Source organism: Vipera ursinii (assembly GCF_947247035.1).
Source record: "Vipera ursinii genome assembly, chromosome: Z".
NCBI lineage: Eukaryota > Metazoa > Chordata > Lepidosauria > Squamata > Viperidae > Vipera > Vipera ursinii.
In genome coordinates, this window is record NC_139517.1 from 42,015,114 (window position 1) to 42,038,380 (window position 23,267).

The window sequence follows — 23,267 nt, forward strand, 5'->3', positions numbered from 1 at the left end:
GTATTGAAGAACATCAGAAAGGCTTGTTATGTTAGGCTCACCTATAAATTTGATTTATAAATAAATGAATAACTTTTAACAACTTAATAATTCTTAATAACTTATTTTGAAATATTTTACGTGTTTCACAAAAGTTGCAAATTTGCTCAGCATGGGAAATAATTTAATTTTTGTTTTCAGCTGCCAAAAACTGGTGAACAAATTATATTAATGTATTTTTAGCATTAGCTAAATTATTAGCAAATTATTCAGATTTGGTCTTTATTACTTAGTTATGTTTCTCCTGATTACTTTTCAGAGTAGTTAAATAAACCTTCTTAAAATATGTATTAATATATATCTCTGTATGTGCTTTCTCTCTCTCTCTCTCTCACACACACACACATACAAACACACACACACACACACAGAGACAAGACAGACAGACAGACAGATAGTTTGCTTTTGTTTTTTCCTCCGCTCTCTTTTCCTCACTATTTTGGTTTTCCATTTTTATCTTTGATAACTGAATTTATTTCAATTCTTACCTTCATTGTTAATGTACTCATCCCAGTCAAAGGTATCATTCCCCGTGAGAGTAAAATTGTCATTCAGAGTGCTGTTATCAAATGGATCCCTCCATAAGACATCTTGCAGGGAGTCATTAGTGAAGGATGGCCCTAAAGCATCCTGCAGAGTGTCATTGGAAAAAGGTGGCCATCGAACACATTTGTGTCGCAAGTTCCCCATGAACAGTTGCAGGCCAATGAGGGCAAAGACCGCCAAACAGAACACAGTGAGGATCATCACATCAGAGAGCTTCTTCACAGACTGGATCAAAGCTCCCACAATTGTTTTTAGACCTTTTGGAGGGAAGAGTCAGAGAAGAGAGAGAACAGAAATTTCCATTTGTTTAAGCAATAAAATGGATTTTCTTCCAATTTCATTTTTTTTAAAAAAAGTATTATTTTATGAATTATATTTGTTGGCAGAAATATTTCAAGAAGCGACATTTTGAAAAGAATTGATGAATTATATTTGTTGGCAGAAATATTTCAAGAAGACACATTTTGAAAAGAATTGAAAGGATAGTTACATAAGCTACGTCAAGTCATTTTTGCTGTGCTTTAAATTAATTTAATTTACATAATTCCAGATGATGAGTATACAGAATGAATTTACTTTGTCTTCACTACCATAATTATATATATATATATTTTAAAAAGGCAACCAAAATTCTTCTTTTTACTATAATATTAACTACAGACTTCCTGGTCCAGTAAAGAGGTATCTCTACCTCACTCTTCTACTAGTCTAATTGATTTGTATGAAAAAAGCAAAATTCCTAAATCATCTTTAGCCTTGTCACCTCTGTTATGTACCTGGAATGACTGTGATAGTTTTAAGCGCTCGAAGAACACGGAATGTCCTTAGAGCAGAGACATTGCCCAAGTCTACGAACTCTGTGACATAACTAGGAAAAAAAGGGCAGAAAGCTGTTAATATAAAGACAATTTACAGAGGGAATATCAACAAGCTAGAGAGATAGAACTGGAGATAAAAAGGCAAAACGACAACTTTTACTTAGAAAATATTATTTGTAATTCCTGTTACTAAAATAAGACAGGCAGACTTTAATGAGGCAGATAAGCCTACTTCTATTAGATTCAGTTGGGTGTATGTCAGAATGTATAAAATTTTAAAAGGACAATATTCTTCATTAATCTTTATTTTGAAGAAATCATATAGACCTGTATTAAGTTTAAGTATTCAACAAATGTAAAACAATTCAAAGATTCATTCTTGCTTACTACAATTACAGGCTAAGTGTAACTAAACATGTGAATATCTCTTTAAACATTTATTTACTGTTTACTTATAAATGCATATTTTGGTAATATTACATTACATAATTTTCTTAATTAATCAAAATCCAACCCATCTGGAATTTTATTATATTAAAGTTTTTGAAATATTTTATATATTTTTGCATATACATACAGTATATGCATATACATATACATATATATATATATATATATATATATATATATATATATATGCACACACACACATATATATATATATATTGGATTGACATATTCAAATTTAAATTACATTTGGACTTTATATCTACGGTGTTCATTTTATAATTGCCTGTTGGAAAATGTGGGTTTAATTTCATACACTCTTGAGTCATTTATTTTAGGTTTGGTCACTGGTTGGAACAAAGAATTTCAGAATTCACCTATTCTTTAGGTTCAAGTTGAAAATTACAATTTATTCAATCTCATACTACTATTTGGCTCTGCTGAAATCCTGTTGGGATCCTTGTATGATTAGGGCCAGCCCTTGAAAATCGGATAGTTATCTAACTGTTGGGGTTAACGTGCCATCTATCCATCCTTGTATGTGCAGAAAACTATGACACGCTGGTCCCATTCACTTAATGCTAGTTAGCTAGCTACCTAGATATGGAAATATATAGAGAAAATATCAGTTTTATGATAATGAAACATATATATGCAAAAAAAAACAAATCTGATAGCACTAAGGAACTCTCATTTCAACCCTGACTACAAATATTCTCTTTTCTTAATATCAGGTTGTATGTATAATTGTTGCTTTTTATATGTTAGAAAGAAAGGATAATTCAGTTTAAAAATAAAATTGTTTTTTACACTAATAGCACCCTCATCTTGACAATCATACACAGTAAATTAAAGGGAAGCTGAAAAAGTGCTGAATGCCATGATAACAAAAAGGAGATAACGTCACCTGTTGCCATCCTCTGTTATATCTATTTAGTTCCTTCAGTCCATCCCAAATCAAATAAACTGCTGTAAAGCTTCTTTTATGCATGCTCTGCCAGGCCAACCTGACAACACCCTAAATAGTGGCTATGGTTTAAATTATATTAAATTATATTCTGAGCTAATTTAGCTAGAGACCAGCCAGATCACTCAGGGACCAATCTTTACCATTAATTATCAGATTGGATTGCAATCTATAAGCATAAGGGGAGGTGACAAGTTACTAAGTTTTCTTAATTGATTTTCTTACTTTAAGGTAAAGGTAAAGGTTCCCCCGCACATGCGTGCTAGTCGTTTCCGACTCTAGGGGCCGGTGCTCATCTCCGTTTCAAAGTCGAAGAGCCAGCGCTTGTCCGAGGACGTCTCCGTGGTCATGTGGCCGGCATGACTAGACGCCAAAGGCGCACGGAACGCTGTTACCTTCCCACCGTAGTGGTCCCTATTTTTCTACTTGCATTTTTACATGCTTTCGAACTGCTAGGTTGGCAGAAGCTGGGACAAGTAACAGGTGCTTACTCTGTTACGCGGCACTTGGGATTCGACCCGCCAAACTGCCGACCTTCTGATCGACAAGCTCAGCGTCCTAACCCACTGAGCCACCGCGTCCCTTTTTCTTACTTTAGTATACTATTATTATTCACTGAGTTCTCCTAAAGCTTAATAAGCTCTCCAAAATTTCATTTGTAATTAAAAACTCTAAGGGAACAAACATGTTTCAAAGTTATAAAAGCAAAATACTATAAAATCAGGAACTATAAAAAATGGCATGAAGTAAGCTAAATAAAGCTATCTTAGTCAATTCTGCTTGAACTCAGAGAAGTAGGATATACTTCCTTGAAAAAATACACTTTGGGGATGGAGTTAAGAATTGTGGTTTCATGGATTGCTATAACAAGGAATTATTTCTTCCATTCAATTTCCCACAGCTGATTTTCATAATACACTTGCAGAATGCAACATACGCCATGACGATGACACAGAAATCCAGCCAATTCCAAGGATCTCGCAGGAATGTAAAGCTGTCAATACAGAATCCCCGAGCAAGTACCTTGATCGTAGCCTCAAAAGTATAAATGCCAGTAAAGGTATATCTGTGAACAAGCAAGCATTGATTTTTTTAAGGTGACAAAACAAAATCCAGCTTTAATAAAAGCAGCAAAAATAGGATAAAATTACAAATAATTTAGAGCAAAAGAAAGTTGGTCGATATTTATTTCCTAGACATAATTCCACTTCACAGTTAAAATTTCAGTTTTGAAAGCCTTCTAACTTGTAGCTATTCAACTATCAAACCTAAAGAATTTCCATTAAAAAATGGACAAAGTAGGACTTCATGACTTTTTGCTATACTCTTTTCATACACTTACTTTACTTAAATATCCACCCCAAAAAAGGCCTACAAAGGGCCAAAAATATTTATCCTACCTCCCCTGCTATCATCATATCTTTCCCAAAGTGCATCAGAAACATGTTGCACAAACACTGAGAAACTGATGCTACATGTATATATTCTCCTTTGCAACACTGAGTATTTTAATTATATTGATAATATATTTTAAAATATTAATAAGATGTTGAATTAATAGATAAAATATAGAAAACTTGAGAGCCACTTGAAGGATTGAAAAAGTAGTGAATCTGATGCCAAAATCTGCATTCAATTTTATATCACACACATTTCATCAAGAAAATTTAGTTTATCATTAAAAATACATTGTGAGCCTTTACAAAAGATTGTATGTGCATCCTTTCCAGGAATGTGGCCCTTTTCCAACACTCTGTCAAGATTAATCTTTCAAAAAGATACAAAGATTTTCTAGGTGTGAAAAAAAATCTGCCTTATTGTCTTTTCCCTCATATGCAAACAGTTCAGATACTAAATGTGCGTAAATATTGGTAAAAGTTAAGGTGATTGGAATTCAGATCACACGGGTTTCACTTTCTCTTGTGAATTCTTGCCCTTCTGCATTAGTATTCTTCTTCACCCATTCTAAGCAGTAAGTACTAGGCATTAAATCATTAAAGATGGAAGGGAAAAAAGAGAACACTTACTCCACATCCTTGGCCCATACTGGAGGGTCACTCAGAGTCATGAAGACACAGTTGGCTAAGATGGTTATCATGATAAACATACTGAATAATTTGAATACAAAGTCAAGGAAAGGCGCCAAAGCTCTACTGAAAATACCCCTTCCCCACAAAATACTTATTTCTTAAGAAGTACACTCTTTGTGGACAGTAGTAGCACTTTCAGCCAGAGTCCAAAAAGTCACAGTTCAACCAATTAAACTAAAGCTATAAACAAAGCTTTGGGCATGTGCTTGTTAAAAAATCGTACATTTCTGGTAGCAATCAACTTTTCAAGTAAAAGAAAAGTTGTTTAGAAATGTAGTTTAAGGCTATGTTCAATGGGAAAAAAAAACTTTAGCATGCTATTTGAATTCCTCTCTTGCTTTCCCTGATAGCTGCACATAGCAGAATCCCAAAATACAACTGTCTTTTGTAATATTATAGAGGATGGTGGGGACAACTATTAAGTTATTAGTAACCCTAAAAATATAACTACCTTGTAAAATGTAAGCCAACAAACTGGGGAAAATGGCGTAGGAATATGAGATGAAAATGGTGGTGAATTAAGCTGGTATTCAATGTTGGATAAGGAAATGGTATGATAAAGTGAATATTAAAATAAATCCTTGTCATTTAGAGACATAAAATGTATTGACAGATTGTCCTATATACAGAGAGATGTCAGAGGGTCAGATGGTCAGGATAGGAGCTCATATAGATATACACACAGACAACACTTAAACCAGGGTGGGGAACTATGGCCCTTTTATAACTTGTGGACTTCAACTTCTAGAATTCCTGAACCAGCCATGCTGGCTGGAATTGAAGTCCACAAGTCATAAAAGAGCCATTGTTCCCCAACTCTGTCTTAAACAAATAGAGGAAATTTATTCTAACCACTAGGATACCTACAAAAATGTAATAGCTTGAGCTAAATATACAAGAGAAAATATATTTATGAAATGTAGTAGGTATATTAAATGTGTGGGGAGGGGGTGTGTGCATGTGCATGTGTGTTCTTAATTCTCAATTTCTCAATTCTTCTTACTTTGTCTTATGCTGTATTTTGGCTTCTTTTTTTACTTTTTTATCTCAATAGCTCATAACGGAATATCTGTGGGTTCTCGTGGATGTTATACTACAAAACAAAATCTTTAAGCCTTTAACTCATAAGATTTACTGTCTGATATTTAAAATTCCTTAAATAGGACACACTCTGGTCTCTTGGTCTCTTCATGTGTTCACAAACTGCTCCAATATGTACTTCCTGGTTTTCCTCCTCATCCAGGACTGAATCATTGGGCTTGCAAGCTATATTCACTTGTTTACCATGTGACATCTTATTAAACAGCATGTTCTGCAAAATCTGTTATAACACCACCGTCCCACACACATATACCTTCCTCTGCTTTCCCTTTTTATATCTTATATACAGGTCATATATATGCCACTTTATGGGTACCTTATTTTCCCCCTTTTTGTGTACATTCTTATGATTATCTGTTGAGTTATCTGCTTTCCCTAAAAAAACCCATAACCTTGGGAACTGCTTTCCTTCAATTAGGTACTTGAACCTGCCACAGCAGAGAACAGATCCAAACAGATGTTGATGAACTACAACTTCCAACAAATCTAGCCAGCTTCGTCAGTAGTAAAGGTTGGCCACAGATATCCCATATTTTACTGACCAGAAGTCCCCAAAACCACCACCCGGTGTGGAACCACTCCATATCCAGCTCAAGAATTTTGAGGGATATGAATGTATAAGCACTTTGATAGCACAATTCCGGATAATGTGGAATGGATCCAACATGTAGAGAGCCGGAGTGGCACTGAACCGGAATATAGTTTTTCCTTTGTTGAGGATGATGTATGTCTGAAGAAAAAAAGAAAAATATTAATCAAGTGGCAAAGTGACACTATCTCTACTATTAAAGTGATTCAGCTCAGAAGAACAATAATAATAAACAATTGTTGCTCTTAATTATATAATACCAAATCATCTGTAACTGAACAAAAAAAAATAATAAGTTTGATTTAGAGGGCTGAAAAGGTTCTTGCTGGTTATGCAGCTGATTTTCTTGTTAAATGCTGACACAAAATATTGACATTGACTCCAGCACAATATTATTTTCAATCACCTTTCCTACACAATTAAATTTTATAAGAGATCACCAAGCAGATGACAACACTGGATATTATACCGGTCAGAGAATGTCGGCTGGTGACCCCCAGGGGGAGAGCATTCTCGGTGGGTGCACCAATCCTTTGGAACCGCTTACCGGCTGAACTCCGGATGGCCCCCGACCTTCGCTCCTTCCGGCGTGATCTAAAAACTTATCTATTCGAACAAGCCGGCCTGGCCTGATGGGTTTGGGTTTTAACATTATTTTAACTAACCTACTACATTGGGCACAATCATTTAACTTTAAATCTTGTATCCTGTATTCTTATTTTTATTGCCCTGTACACCGCCCTGAGTCCTTTGGGAGAAGGGCGGTATATAAATCAAATAAATAAATAAATAAATAAATAAATGAATGAATGAATAAATAAATAAATAAATCATGATGATTGTTTTGTGATGAAATGTCTTTAATATGCTGCAGTGGAAATTTCTGAAATTATGTATATTACAAATGGAATATTCTCATTATTGAAATTGCCTTTATTTGCTAATGACATCTCTTATTGATAATAATGTATATTGTGTATGAACATCTATTAATATTGTGCAACATTTTGGTAATGTCCTGGTCCGAGGTTTAACACTACTAAATGCAACCACTAGACTAGATTATAGATGGTGGAACATCTAAGAAATAATAATTAGATATATAATCTTATCTAATAAGCAGCCATGAATAATTAGCAGTAACATTAGTAGGATATAGGATAGTAAAACACAGAAAAATATTACTGATATGATCAAAGTATGCCACCAGTATTTAGCCATTGTAAATGGAAGTATGTAGTCTGAAACATGTATTGGCAGTGGCATATTAGAGTAGTAAGTAAGAAATATATTCATACCCTCAAATGAGATAAAAGTGCAGACTGTTCAAAACCTTTTGAAACAGAACCATTTGAAGTAGAGGTGTAAAAATATTGGTAACAAATAAACCTATTATTGGTGACAATATAAAATAGTAGTAACATGGAAAGTTATCAGGTTATTTAATTAACTTATAAACTTATAAACATCCTAAAAGTTCATATGTGTAATGTTTCTTTGGAAATTTGCAGTCAGTTGTTTTTCAACTCTTGCTTGAATTCTTTTAAATACCTGAAAATAATTAATTTGAAATACTTTATTTGCAGGTATAAACATGTTATTTAAAAAATCTCAGATAAGTAAAAAAAGGTAAAGGTTCCCTGCACATGCGTGCTAGTCGTTTCCGACTCTAGGGGCCGATGCTCATCTCCGTTTCAAAGCCGAAGAGCCAGCGGACTCTTCGGCTTTGAAAGGACATCTCCATGGTTGTGTGGCCAGCATAACTAGACGCCAAAGGCACACAGAACGCTGTTACCTTCCCACCATAGTGGTCCCTAATTTTCCACTTACATTTTTACGTGCTTTCAAACTGCTAGGTTGGCAGAAGCTGGGACGAGTAACAGGCGCTCACTTTGTTACGTGGAACTCGGGATTCGACCCGCCAAACTGCCGACCTTCTGATCAACAAGCTCAAGTAGCTATAAATAGCTAAAATCTTATTGAATTTGGGGGTGGGGGGAATAGAATTACAGAACTATGGAACTGTTTTGTCTAACTTTCTGTACTATGGAGGAAAACCAAACTTATTCTCAAGAAGTGGCTGTCCTGTTTCTCCAAAGAGGGAAAATCCACAAGTATCTTAGTTAGACTGTTCCCCTATTTTATTTGCAGTGTGTTCTTATATTTAAGTGTAAACTAAGTATCTGCAACCTGCACCTGTTATTTCTGGTCCTAGTTACTGGAGCAATAGAAAGTTGCTCCTGACTTTTTTTCCCTGTAGCAATCTTTGATGTGCTTGAACAATGATATCATGCCTTCCTTCAATTTCCTTTACCCCAAAATAAATATCTTTACTTCCTTCTTACTATCCTCAAGTCCCTATAGCAACTCTATTACCCTCTTCTGAACTTGGGCCCTTCCTGGCTTTCCGCTTTATTAGAGGACATATATTTTGAATTCAATACCTTTGTGGAACATGTAAAAAGAAGCTCTACCATATGAGCCCAGGTAGAAATATATTATGTGATAGGATCAGCTTGGCTCCATTTTTAGCCATATCTCTGTTGCTGTATTAAAAACTACAAGGCACAACTGGGAGACATTGGGATGGCAGTATCACTTAATTATAAAATCATATAATAAATTTTCATTCTGGATAATATCAATCTGAAATAAAGATAAATCCTTTGTTTTTAATTTTGAATCCTGAACAATAGAACAAATATAATATATATTATCTTATATATATATATTATATATATATTATCTTATATATATGTTATATATAATATAACAGTACATTCAATTAAAATATTTCTCGATTTTGTAATCTGATCTAGGCATTTTCCCAGAGTTTTAAACTCCTGTCAATTTTCTTATGATCTTAAAAGACTAATTTGACAAAAATATACCAAAGAATGTTTAAAAAATTTAATTGTCAACTTAATTTTGTTTGAGTGCAAAATAGCGAGGAGACATTTACTCATATGATATGAACTAGTTCCACTTTTGCTTATTTTGGTTTAATAGCAATCAGTTTTAAATGCTTTAAAATATCAATGCAGTTTATAATTTGAGAACAGCAAAAAGAGGGTACTTTTGATTATGTGCAAGTTAGTGCAACCCCAGATGTACAATCTTGGATTGCTGATTTCTGTTCATTTTGGCTTTATAAAGTGATTGCCAATAATATACAGGTAGTCCTCGACTTACAACAACTGAATCCAAAATTTCTGTTGCTAAGCAAGACCATTGCTAAGTGAGTTTTGACTCATTTTACGATCTTTCTTGCCACAGTTGCTAAGTGAATGACTGCAGTTTTTAAGTTGTAACATGCTTGTCAAGTGAATCTGGTTTCTCCATTGACCTTGTTTGTCAGAAGGCTGCAAGAGCTGATCATGTGACCCCATGTCTCTGCAACTCTCATAAATGTGAGTCAGTTGCCAAGCATCCAAATTTTGATCGTGTGATCATAGAGATGCTGCAATATTACAAGTGTGAAAAATGGTCATAGGTCACTTTTTTCAGTGCCATTGTAACTTCAGACTGTGACTAAACCAATGGTTTACAGGATTACCTGTAATGGAAAGATTGGTTAGAATTATGCTATGTGGTCGAGGTTTAATGATGTGCTAAAAACTAGATTGAGAAATGGCAAATCAATACCATCTGTGAAGAGGACATAAACTTATTAGGGCCTGTGGCTGCTTGGCCAAATACTTTTGTTCTGGCTACTGGATCCTTTTTATTTAATTTTATGGTCCAGGCAATTGTTCAACATTGTGGGGGTCAGGGCTTTTTTTGTCATAGAACACTCAGAATGGAGTTCCAGCACCTTTTTTGGATGGAACCTTGTAGGGTAGACAAGGCGGGTTGTATGACATGTGTGAGTTCTGGCACCTTTTTCTTTTACAAAAAAAAGCACTGGTGGGGGTAATACTGAGCTTGACAAATGTGATATGGTTAACATGAAATTTTGGATCTTCAAACATTTTAAATTTAAAATGTTTATACAAATTTAAATCTATGTAAAAATCATCAGAATCCCTTAATTGAAACATGGCAATGCTATTGAACTACATATATTAACCTTTGCCATTTTCCCAGTCTGTCCTTCCCACCCAGGCTACTACTTTGTGTTGTGTGCCAGTTGCAGTCTTTCCTGGATGGGAATTCCTACACTCAGTCATTCAAGCCCTAGTCATTCATGTCTGGACAACCGCAATATACTTTACACGGGGGCTATCCTTGATGAGCATTCAAAAGCTTTAGCTGGTGCAGAGTGTGGCAGTGTGGGCAGTTCTTGGGTCCCCTAGGGCAGGGCTTTTCAACCAGTGGTACAGGTACCACCTGTAGTACATTGGCACCTGGCAGGTGGTACGCAACCATCTTAGAAAAGTGGTAGTGGGGGAGGGGAATGAGCTGAACCAATGGCAGCAATGCACAAGCCTGAGTGAGAGATGGCTGGAGCTGCAGGGCTGTCAGGGCTCAGCGGAAGCGCCAGGATTAGCACCAGGCTCCAGCTGGAGCTCGGCGCTGATCCTAGTGCTTCTGCTGAGCCCAGAAGAAGCACCGATCAGCTGGAATATTGCAGCATTTCTAGGGTCTTGTGATTTACATTCAGATGCTTGGCAACTGATTCATATTTATGACGTTCACAGTGTCCCAGGGTCATGTGAAGTGAACAAAACCTGCTGCAACCACCCAGCAGATGGGGGGGAATACAAACCAAACACCACACCACACCATCCCCCACTGCCAATCCTCAACAGAAATGCTCACGACAATGAAAACCTCAGACAGGAGGAAGAGCACCGCAGGGCTGGCAGGCAGGTGTCTTGCTCGGTTGTGGCTTGGGGGGGCACTTTTTTCAGTGCTATTGTAACTTCGAACAGTCACTAAGCAAACTGTTGTAAGTCGAGGACTGCCTGTGCTTCATTACTTTTTTCCTTTTTGGGGGGAGGGGGGTCATCAAGTTTTTGACACCTTGCTAGGTGACTGGTGGTCCTCAGATGTTGCCACATCCTAAAAGTGGTACAATGGGTGAAAAGGTTGAAAAGCCCTGCCCTAGGGTGGCCCATGTTTTACCACAGCTACCAAGAAAACAGGCAGTTGAAAAAAACCTGAGACCAGGGAAGAACTATAACCTGAGACAAGATTCTAATGAAGATAAAAGGGAGGGAGGGAGGGCATTCACCCTTGCAAAATTCTGTTACTATATCTTTATAATAAAAGTTTCATTGGACTCTATGGTTTCTTAGTCTGTTCCATCCTGAAGAACTGACCTCAGGGACATATAGTCACAAAGCAGAGACTAAGGCATATACTTTGTTATATTTTTCTTCATTATTGTGATAGGGCCGTACTACCATACTACAGCCCTCCACAAGCTGCTGCTTTCCAAATGTGTGTGATTTCATGTCTTGAGATGATGACAGCTGTAGACCAATATATATATGAAGAGTGTGGGTCTGGGGATATAATGAATGACTCTAAAAAATGAAGAAAAGAAATGCCGCCTCAGGAATGATCAGATAAAAAGCAGGGAGAGCCCACAACTAATGGGCAGAGAAAAGAAAGATCCATCCTAATTTATCAAGCAGTAAAAAGTGGTAAATTTGTATTTCACACTTGCAAAATTCTGTTAATGCAGCTTTACAATAAAGTAGAATTAATACCACTTCACATTTTTATTACTGAATTCTATCTTTCCCTTTAACATTTCTTACTTACTTTCTGATCATTGTAAAATGTATCCAAGTCTTCCAGAGGAACTCCAATGAGTTCTAGAGGAGCGTCCCCGTAAATGAGTGGGAGGTTTTTTCCTTGTTCCAAGTCACTGCGGGGCTTTGGCTGCTTTTCTTCATCAAGAACCTCCTCATGTTTGTTCTTCAATTTCTCAGCTTCCCGCTCTGCAATCCGTTTCTCTATAGCCTTAAGGGACTCCCGGGTAAAAGGGCGGAGACAGTCTGGACCTGGGATGTGGGGCTTGGATGCCATCTTTGCATTCTGCTCTTGGATCAATTCTATGCAGAGTCAGAAAACAATGGAGAGAAGACTAATGAGAAACAAGAGGAAAAGGTTGAATTTTGGTACAACGGACAGGAAACAAGTAACAAGGCATTAATTATGTAGAAAGATAACAGCATTTCATCACCTAAGAAATCAGAGTAACAGTGACCTATCACACAAGAAAATTGTGTGTGGAGTCAGTAAAGGCCATAAAGCTCATTGAAGATGTAAACAACTGTATATTTGTGAATATTATGTTGTATTGATGCTAAATTTATGAACCTGGTCTATGTAGGGCAGTTTGGAAGATAGATGGGGCCTGTAGCAGCAGAGGGAATTCTCCCTCCTTTAGACATGACAAAGTGAACTCTATGGGGGAGGGGAGGTGGTGGTATGTATCTTGCCTACTCTAGGCAGTCAGCCTTGGAGAGAGTTTTGCACTTTGCTGTTTCTCCAGCTGTTGTGAGCCATCATAGGTAGTGTTGGGTTTCAGCAACAAGATGACTCAGGCCATTCCTCCCAAGGAAGAGAAGGAAAGGACAGAAGCAGGAGGAGCCATATACAAGGAAAACAAGGCTAGGCTCGCTACCCTGCCACTTGACAGCCCCACCTGTGGTTCATTTCCTAGGCTCTCCCTTTTACTCATATCTTGCTTTACCCAACTGCTTGTGGTCTTTCCATATCATATGCAACGTGGCTCCGTTCACAAACCACAGCTATTGAATGCCATAATCTATTAGCTAAGTGTGTCCTTTCAAATCTTCCTTAGCTAAAAAGAACAGCTTCATTTTTAAAATAGTGGAAGATAAATAATTGCTAAGCAAATAGATGCCATGAATATTGGGCAATATTATACAAATGGAGGCTCAAGGGGACCCACCGAGTTATGGGCAGTGTCTTAGTAGCAGGGATCCATATGCAGTTGGAAGCCAAAATAAGTATCACTGTGAAAGTTTCCTTGCTGCAGAGATTCAGACTGAAAGCAAGACGATCCCTAGGAAAAAGAACGTCAATGCAGTGACTTCAGCAGGAACAGAATTTAAGCCCTTATTGCCACACAATTGTACGTTTAACTTTGGTCACAGGTAACTAAGATCTGGAAAAGAACAGCCCTAAAGCCATCTCAGGAACAAAAATAGGCAACTATTTGCCTATACAAGCAAGAATTTTCCTTTAATGATTGCTTTTAAAATTGCTTTTAAATCATACATTTGCCATCTCATTTTATAGTCATTTGATATAGAATAATAAACATGATATCCAGATCCCAGTGATGTAAATACTCTAACCTTTTTAACCTTTCATACATGCTAACCATTTGACTTTTCACATTTGTATTATCTTATTCCTCCCTATTTTCTCTTTCCAAGGCCACTGATTACACCCTCAAATTCATATCAACACACATACAAATGCATACTCAAAATGAGGTGATAAATACAATATATATCACTAGCTCAAACACCTTTTCATCAGACCTTTTTCAAGTACAAAGAGGTTTTTTTTCTTGGTTTTACACTTAGGCACTCCAACTCGCAACCTATTCAAGGTCCTCCAGGTAGTATAAGGGAGGTCAGGTTCTTCAGCTATATCTGTTTATATTTTGCATAATATATACTATGTTTTGGGCAGCTTTGAAAATAGGGGTAAAGAGATAACCAAGTTTAAATTGTCATTCTAAAACTGTTATTTGGTAATTAATCAGGAATTATTCACCTAATAGAAAGAAATAAAAAGCTATAAGTAGATAGCTACTAATTAGTATTGCAGCTCTCTGAGCTGAAATTCTGAAAATCTTTTAGATAGATCTTGATCATGGGTTGGACATTGCAAAATAGCATGGCATTATACTGTTACATGAAATCTTTACAGGCAGTCCTGAACTTACCGCCATTTGATTAGTGACTGTATGAAGTTATAATGGCACTGAAAAGTGACTTACACTTATGACCACCACAGCATCCACACAGATACTTGATCAAAACCAACATGGTAACCAACATGTATTTACAATGTTTGCAGTGGCCTGGGATCATGTGATCACAATGGGTGACTTTCCCAGCCACCTGACAAGCAAAATCAGATTTGCTTAACAACTGTGTGACTCCCTTAACAACTGCAATAATTTGTTTGACAACTATGGCAAAAAATGTCATAAAACCAAGTGGGAATTGGCAGTGGGAATTCTGAGTTTAATTGCACCGGACTTATGGAACCATCTTCCGGTAGAGCTCCGGATGGCGCCCGACCTCCGCTCCTTCCGGCGCGACCTTAAAACCCATCTCTTTAAGGAAGCGGGCCTGGCCTGATGGGATGGGGTGGGTTTGTTATTATGACTTTAATTCTAAATTTGTACTATGGGCATTGTTTAATCATGTTTTAATAATTTTAACTTTTGTATCTGTCTTTTACGTATTGCCCTGTTAACCGCCCTGAGTCTCTTGAGAGAAGGGCGGTATATAAATTAAATAAATAAATAAATAAATAAATAAATAATTATGGTCATAAGTTGAGGGCTACCTGTATTGAATTCTGTTTCTAGCTGATTGGGAAAAAGTAGTGCTGAGCAGATTGGGGAACAACCATTGTTGGCTTTAATCAAGCAATCTTTCACTGTGAACAGCATATGAGTTTCTTGTATAATTTGTATAATATAGTAAAAGTACAGTATAACCAGATAACACATCTGGGAACAATCACAGAATGGTCAGTAAGGAAATCATTTAGTATGGAAGAAGGCAAGTTTCCAAATCTTCCAAATAACTTCAAGCATTGGGTTGAACGGCAACTCTTAAAAAGCAGACTTCCATCAAACCTAAAATGGTCCCTGTAATGCAATGTGAGTTGGCTGTGTCTATTTCCTGCTATGGTTCTGATGGCAGACATTAAATTTCCTGCTCTGAAACTTGCACAAAGAATGTTCCTTTACGTTCTGAGATTATATGATGCCTTGAAGGAAGCTAACTTAACTCCTAACGGATGAGAATCTTATACTTAGAGGTGAAACAAGAGCCAGTATTAAAATACCCTTCCGGAGAATAGTTTAAAAAGTAACACCAGGACATAACCTGACTGATCTTACAAGCTTCTCATTGCAGAAGAAATTATACTGAGATAAATACATGAGAAAAGAATGTTAAATACAGAGTACCAAGGATGCTTAATTAAGAAGCAAATACTGTTAATGAATGTTTGGATAGGAGCAGGCATTTAACAAAGTCAGAATTTCTATATCTTATTTCTATATCTATTCAACTTTTCCCTAATATCTTAGCATCTTTACAAAACAACCACTGCAGTTATATAAAAGATTAGTGCAAATGATGAGAAATAAAATTTCCTGGAAATTAACAGTAATTTGAAAACAAAAAGTCTGATAATTGATTACAGCAGTCAACACTCTTGCTAGAGAAGACAGTCTGTTCACAACTATTAATGTAACACTGAGCATTATGGTGGGCAATGTGATGAGAAGATAAGGACCTTTGTAACAGTGAAGAACCTTAGTATTTAAAGACGTAGAGAGACACAGTGTGCTCAGATCATGTGAGTGAATATCAACTTTATAAAAGTTGTGTGCAAATCTTGCCCTATTTCATTTTTTTCTCCAGCATAGGCCAGTGCAGTGTTTTCTGGTAAGTTCTGAGAATTCAATTTCATCAGTAAAAATCAAATTTCCATATATAAATATTTTTTACTCTTGTAGATGATCAAATGTGAAAGGGGAAAACTTTCAGTCTCCCTTATTTCTCCACTGTTTTTCAGAAGATAGGTTAAAGATACAGAAGGATCTTGACCGACTTGAACATTGGCCCCTATCTAACAAAATGAAATTCAATTGTTGAAAAACGTAAGATTCTACATTTAGGCAAGAAAAACCAAATGCACAGATATAGAATAGGTGATACCTGGCTCAAGAATAGTAACTGCAAGAGGGATCTTGGAATCCTAGTGAACAATCACTTAAATATGAGCCAACAGTGTGCTGCAGCTGCCAAAAAAGCCGAGGCAGTTCTAGGCTGCATTAACGGAGGGATAGAATCAAGATCACATAAAGTGTTAATACCATTTTATAATGCCTTGGTAAGACCACAGTTTTGGTTGCCATGATGTAAAAAAGATGTTGAGGCTCTAGAAAGAGTGCAGAGAAGAGCAACAAAGATGATTAGGGGACTGGAGGCTAAAACATATAAGGAATGGTAGAAGGACTAGGGGTGACATGATAGCAGTTTTCCAACATCTTAGGGGCTGCCACAAAGAAAAAAGGATCAAATTATTTACCAAAGCACCAGAAGGCAAGACAGGAAGCAATGGATAGAAACTAATCAAGGAGAAAAGCAACCTAGAACTAAGGAGAAATTTCCTGACAGAACAATTAATCTGTGGAACTTGCCTCCAGAAGTTGGGCTGTTCCAATACTGTAAATTTTAAAGAAGAGATTGGACAACCATTTGTCTGCAATGGTATAGGGTTTCCTTCCTGAGCAGGGGGTGGACTAGAAAACCTGCAAGATCCCTTCTAAATCTGTTATTCTGGTTATAAGAAGAGAAGAAGTAGGTCTTCTATTGTCAGTTCTGAGCAGTAATCACTCTCTAAGATTGGAGGACTTACAACAAAGAAACTTTTCGCATACTTTTCAGAGTCCAGTCATACAACCAGGTCTTCATGGCCTTACAAAAGGCCAATAGAGTCAGGGCCATCCTGTTCCCTGAAAGGAGGATCTTCTAGAGGGCAGAGGCTATGGCAGAGAAGGGATGTCTCCTGATTCCCACCAGCCAACATGGTGCTCAGCCTGTAGGACTGAATTGGATGGAAAGAAACAATTTGGAGAAGATGGTCCCTTAGGTCAGGTGTCCCCAACCCCCAGTCTGTGGACTGGCACCGATCCACAGCACACCAGGAAACTGTCTGTGCAAACAAGCAAAGCCCCATCCATGGGATGCAGGTAGCACACGAAACCATGCCTCCTCTGGTCCACGGAAAACCCTTTTTCCATGGAACCAGTCCTTGATGCCCAAAAGGTTGGAGGCCACTGCCTTAGGTAACCCATCCCATGCCATGAGGGGTTTTAAAGGTGACAATCACCACCTTGAATTGCACCCAGTCACATTGGCAGCCAATGCAGCTCACACAGTAGTGATGTTAAATGTATCAAATATCCCACACCCTTTATTACTTGTGCAGCTGCATTCTGTGCGAACTGAAGTCTCTGAATGCTCTTCAAGAGCAGCCCCATATAGAATGTGTTGCAGTAATCCAAACAAGAGATCAAAATAGCATGAGTAACTATGAACAAAGTTTCCTGACCCAGGTACGGGTCCAATTGGTGCACAAACCTAAGGTGTGCAAAAGGCCTCCTCATCATGGCTGCCCCTGCTCTTCTAGCAGGAGCTGTGAGCCCAAGAGGATCCCCAGATTGTACACCAAGTCCATCTTGGACAATGCCTCCCCATCCAGAGCTAAAAGTGGAAAAACCTTGTCACTGGAAGGCCCAAATACCCAAAGCTACCCTACCTTGGTTGAGCTGAGTCAAAGCCATTGTACTCCATCCATATCCTTACAGCTTCTAGGCATTGAACAGGCCATCCACAACATCACTTAGGTAGCTCAGGGTAGAGATTTAAAGTTAGTTATCATCAGTATATCACTACCTCACCCAACAGATCATTTCTTCCAGTGATCTCATGTAGACATTAAATAGGAAAGGAGAAAGAACTTAGCCATGAGTTGTGATTACTGAATCAAATGCATGGGCCGTTTAAAGTGATATAATCTTTAGTCTAATTTTTTGGTTTGAAAAAGGGCTAGTGGACTGGTCCTGATTATTGACTACCTTAGCTTTACATAATTTTTCTCCAATGCATTATTCAACTTCTGTTCAACTGTGTCCAGTTCTCAGAGACTACCTGGACAAGTCCCTGGAGTTTTCTTGGCAAGATACTTTAAAAGTTGTTTGCCTTTGCCTCCTTCCTAGAGCTGAGAAAGAGATACTGATCCAAGATCACCAAGCTGGGTTCATGCCTAAGGTGGGACTAGAACTCACAGACTCCTGGTTTCTAGCCTACACCAAACTGGTTTTCTAATCTCCTACAATATTAGCAGCTGATAAATTGAAACAACCTTGGTGATTGTAATATTTTCATATTGTTAAAATGGCATTTTTTTCTAGATAAGTAGCTCTCTTATCAGTTAATCAGGTTGGTAGGATCCACTTCATAATATTATGGGTCAGTCTTATTTAGTGAATGTCCAGATTGGCAATTGTTTGCAGTTATGACAGTGATGAAAAAATAACTTTGCAACCAGTCCTTGCATTTATGACTTTTGAAAATCTGTAAAGCAAAGGAAATAAGATCTTAAGCATAATTGTGGTTTCACTTAATAACTGCTTCACTAAACAACCAACTTGCCAGTTACAACTGTGGTCACTAAACAATTTCCAGTTGCTGATATAACTAATTAATTAATTTCTCTTGGGGCACATAGATGGTAGTGCAAGGATGCTGACAGACCAAATGTAACAGGTGAAATTCCTGGTTGAGTCCTAGTCTCAGCAGAGGCTGTATTCTGAAGTGAAGAAGGCTTAGTGTCTATCAAATAAGCTCGCTTATGAATGATCTCCATTCTACGGCTGGAAAATTACACCAGACAAAGCTGTTGCTATGCAACTGGCCTTGTGACTAAGTACAATTGTTGGATTCCATAGATCTGTATGTATCCCTCTCCCATGTTTTCCCACTTTAACAGATTTTCTTCCTTACCAGAAAAAAAATCTATCAAGAGAAAAACAGCATATCTATGCAATGTCTTTTGACTGCAAATGACAGAACAGAATCTAAAAGAATAATAGAGTTGAAAGGGACCTTGGAGGTTTTCTAGTCCAACCACCTGCACAAGCAGGAAATTTACCATTTCAGTCAAATGGTTGTCCAATCTGTTTTTAAATATCTCCAGTTTTGGTGCACCCATAACTTCTGGAGGTAACTCATTCCACTTATTGTTCTAATTGTCAGGAAATTTCTCCTTAGTTCTAGGTTGGCACTCTCCTTGATTAGTTTCCATACATTGCTTCTTGTCTTGCCTTTGGATGCTTTGGAGAATAGGTTGATTCCCTCTTTTTTGTGGCAGCCCCTTAGATATTGGAACACTGCTATCATGTCACCCCAAGTCCTTCTCTTCATTCAACGAGACATACCCAATTCTTGTAACCGCTCTTCATATGTTTTAACCTCCAATTCCCTAATCATCTTTGTTGCTCTTCTCTGCGCTGTTTTCTAGAGTCTCAGTATCTTTTTTATATCATGGTGACCAAAACTGGATGCACTATTCCAAACATGGTCTTACCAAGGCATTATAAAGTGGTATTAACAGTTCAATTGATCTTGATTCTATATACTGTATCTATTAATGCAGTCTAGGATTTCATTGGCTTTTTTGGCAGCTGTAGCACACTGCTGGCTCATATTTAAATGATTGGCCTCTGGAAGTCCTAGATTTTTCTCACAGTTACTACTATTGAACCAGGTACCACCTATTCTATACTTGTCCATTTGGCTTTTCTTGCTTAAATGTAGAACCTTACTTTTTTCACCACTGAATTTCATTTTGTTAGATAGCGCCAATGTTCAAGTGTGTCAATATTCTGTATCTTGAACCTTTCTTCTGAAGTGTTGGCTATTCCTGCCAGCTTGGTGTCTTCTGTAAATTTGATGAATTCCCTTTCTATTGTCTAAATAATCTTATGAAGATATTAAAGAATACTGGGCCTAAAACAGAGTCTTGGGGTACCCCACTGCATGCTTCCCTCCATGTAAATCCAGTTCCATTAAGGACTACACATTGAGTGTGGTTGATCAGCCAGTTACAAATCTTTTGGGTTGTGATGCTGTACATCACACACTTTTCTATCTTATCAAGTAGTAGGTTGTGGTCTACTTTATCAAATGCCTTAGTTAAGGCCAAGTACATTATATCCACAGCATTCCTCTAATTTGCTAATTTTATCACTTTGTCCAAGAATACAATAAGGTTTGTTTAGAATGCTATAAACTATCATGTTTGCTTCTGATTCTGAAAACATGTGCTACATAGTAGTTATCATAACAATTGAAAACTATGAGGCCAATCAAGAGCTATGAGTCTTTCAGAAGGAACATTCTAACATATGCTTGTTTCAGAAGTGTTTACTTAGAGTGTTTATTGAGATTGGTGAAAACAAAGCCCAACACATCACCAGCATGCCAAGTTCATGAAGCTTGTCTTAAAAGGATTGCCATTTTACCATGCAATAGAAAAAATTGCCAGCTCTACCTCTATATTTGTAGACTGTGAAAATGAATGGGTTTGATGGTGAATCCATGTTTCTGAAAATGTACTCAAATATTTTGACTCCTATGGTAATCTTAATATTTCCTCTCTTAGAAGCTAGGATTTCATCTGCTGATTTCTTACCTAATAACCTTTCTAACTGATTTTATTTGGTGTAATATTTAATTATAGTTTGCTGTCCTTGAACTTTTAGGGAAAATTGAAATAAACACATTGCAAATCATAGTTCTCCAAAATGGAACACTGCATTCACCAAGTGGAAGAACAGAATGTTTTTAAACAACCATATCAGGAGTATAAGCCTCACTTTCCTGTTAGGACAGAAACTAAACCCCTAGTAGGTATGAGGGTTGAATGAAAAATACAATGAAGCTGATTCTCACAAAAGTTAAATCATTGGTCCACATATCCCATCCTTATATCTACCAATTGTTCTGCCATTAAAAAAAACTTTTTTAAGTTCACCTGTTATTTGCTGTTTTTGCAAGTTATTATAATTCACTGAATATATTTTATTATTACAAAATCAATTTTTAAGTTTGCATCTACCTCATTCTTATAAATTCTGGAATACTAGGGATGGTGCATGTGGTTTTGTATACGGCATAAGTCTTTCACTTTCTCCTCCTTTTGGAAAGCAGGTAAGCAAAGCAAGAAGCCATGCTCAGAAGTAATATATTACACTCAAATCAAAAACTAATTAGTTGTTTCCAAAAAGGCCCTGTATTTATAAACCCATTTTGAATCTTAGTAGCTTCTCAGTTTGTTTGCCCTGTGCACACAAAAAGCTTTGTGCCATATGATCTAATTTAGAATTGATGGCTCATATTCTGTTTAAGGTTTCCAGATTTGATCTGGAAATTGTTTTTATAAAGTGCTAAATAGGCTGGATAAAAGTTGAAAGGCCATCTGTCCACCACAGAGGTCATACAGATATCCAGCTGAAGTCTGAACAGGAAGAGCAAGAACTCTGAAGTTGCCCATAAACAGTTAGGACCAGGACTGCTGTCAAAGAACTTATTTATGCCAGGGCTTTTCAACCTTTTCACCCATTGTACCAGTTTTAGGATACTGCAACATCCGAGTACCACCAGTCGCCTAGCAAGGTGTCAAAAACTTGATGACCAAAAAAAAAAAAGTAAAAAAGTGATGAAGTACAGTAGTCCTCGACTTAAAACAGTTTGCTTAGTGACTGTTCTAAGTTACAATGGCACTGAAAAAAGTGCCCCCCCAAGCCACTGCCAAGCAAGACACTTGCCTGCCCGCCCAGCAGTGCTTTTCCTCCTGTCCGAGGTTTTCATTGTTGTGAGCATTTCTGTTGAGGATTGGCAGCAGGGGTGCGGTAGGGGGTGTTTGGTTCCCCCCCCTCTGCTGGGTGGTTGCAGCAGGTTTTGGTCACTTCACATGGCCCTGGGACACTGACCATCATAAATATGAATCAGTTGCCAAGCATCGGAATGTAAATCACAAGAGCCTGGAGATGCTGCAACATTCCAGCTGATTGGCATTTCTTCTGGGCTCAGAAGCACCAGGATCAGCGCTGAGCTCCAGCTGGAGCCTGGCGCTGATCCTGGCGCTTCCGCTGAGCCCTGACAGCCCTGCAGCTCCAGCCATCTTTCACTCAGGTTTGTGTGGTGCTGCCACTGGTTTAGTTCATTCCCCTCCCCTACTACCACTTTTCTAGGATGATCGCCACCTGCCAGGTGCCAATGTACCACAGGTGGTACTTGTACCACTGGTTGAAAAGCCCTGATTTATGCTGTGAAAAATGTGCTATATTTATAGCTAAATTACAGTAATTACTTCCAAATTAATCAAACTTTGAAACTGATTTCCAAATTTCATCAAAAAGAAGATTCACATTAAATCTTTCCTCATTTTTGGTAATGTATAAGTGTTCATCTGAAAAGGGAAGCTTTTCTTCATATAAACTGTTTTCTCAGTTTTGGAAATTTTCATAAGAACGTTAACTGTGTGTGATTTGGGACTGCTTCTTAGACTGGAGTCTCAAGGAACTGCAAGAATACGCTTTCATTTAATGTACATCTTGACATTACAACAGTAATTCATAAATCTTTCTCTTCTCTATGGTAGCCTCAAAAATGAAGCATCATAAACACTTCCTTAAAGCTTAAAATATAGAGATATCAAAACAATGCATTCACACCTCTTCATCACATTTAAATTTAGGGAAATAATAATAATAACTTAATAGTTAGAAAAGCCCTGTTCCAATAATTGTGTGAACTGTTTCTCAGCACTTGTAGTGTGCAAAGTTTAAGGAAACCTTGAGAAGCACCCCAGAACTATAAGAGCTCCTTCTGAACTATAGCATTCCTGCTGAGTTTATA

The 23,267-nt window shown here is 37.4% G+C and overlaps 1 protein-coding gene across 1 annotated transcript in view; it reads right to left on the reverse strand.

Moving 5' to 3' along the window:
- SCN4A (sodium voltage-gated channel alpha subunit 4) overlaps positions 1–23,267 on the reverse strand; it is a 120,738-nt gene that overhangs the window by 94,778 nt on the left and 2,693 nt on the right. The window contains exons 2-8 of the mRNA XM_083378987.1: positions 13,469–13,582; positions 12,310–12,602; positions 6,551–6,738; positions 4,845–4,982; positions 3,755–3,883; positions 1,362–1,453; positions 528–842 (exon numbers count right to left, since the gene is read on the reverse strand). Coding sequence (XP_083235113.1) covers positions 528–842; positions 1,362–1,453; positions 3,755–3,883; positions 4,845–4,982; positions 6,551–6,738; positions 12,310–12,576 — 1,129 coding nt within the window. The 5' untranslated portion in view covers positions 12,577–12,602; positions 13,469–13,582. The remainder of the gene's footprint in view (positions 1–527; positions 843–1,361; positions 1,454–3,754; positions 3,884–4,844; positions 4,983–6,550; positions 6,739–12,309; positions 12,603–13,468; positions 13,583–23,267) is intronic.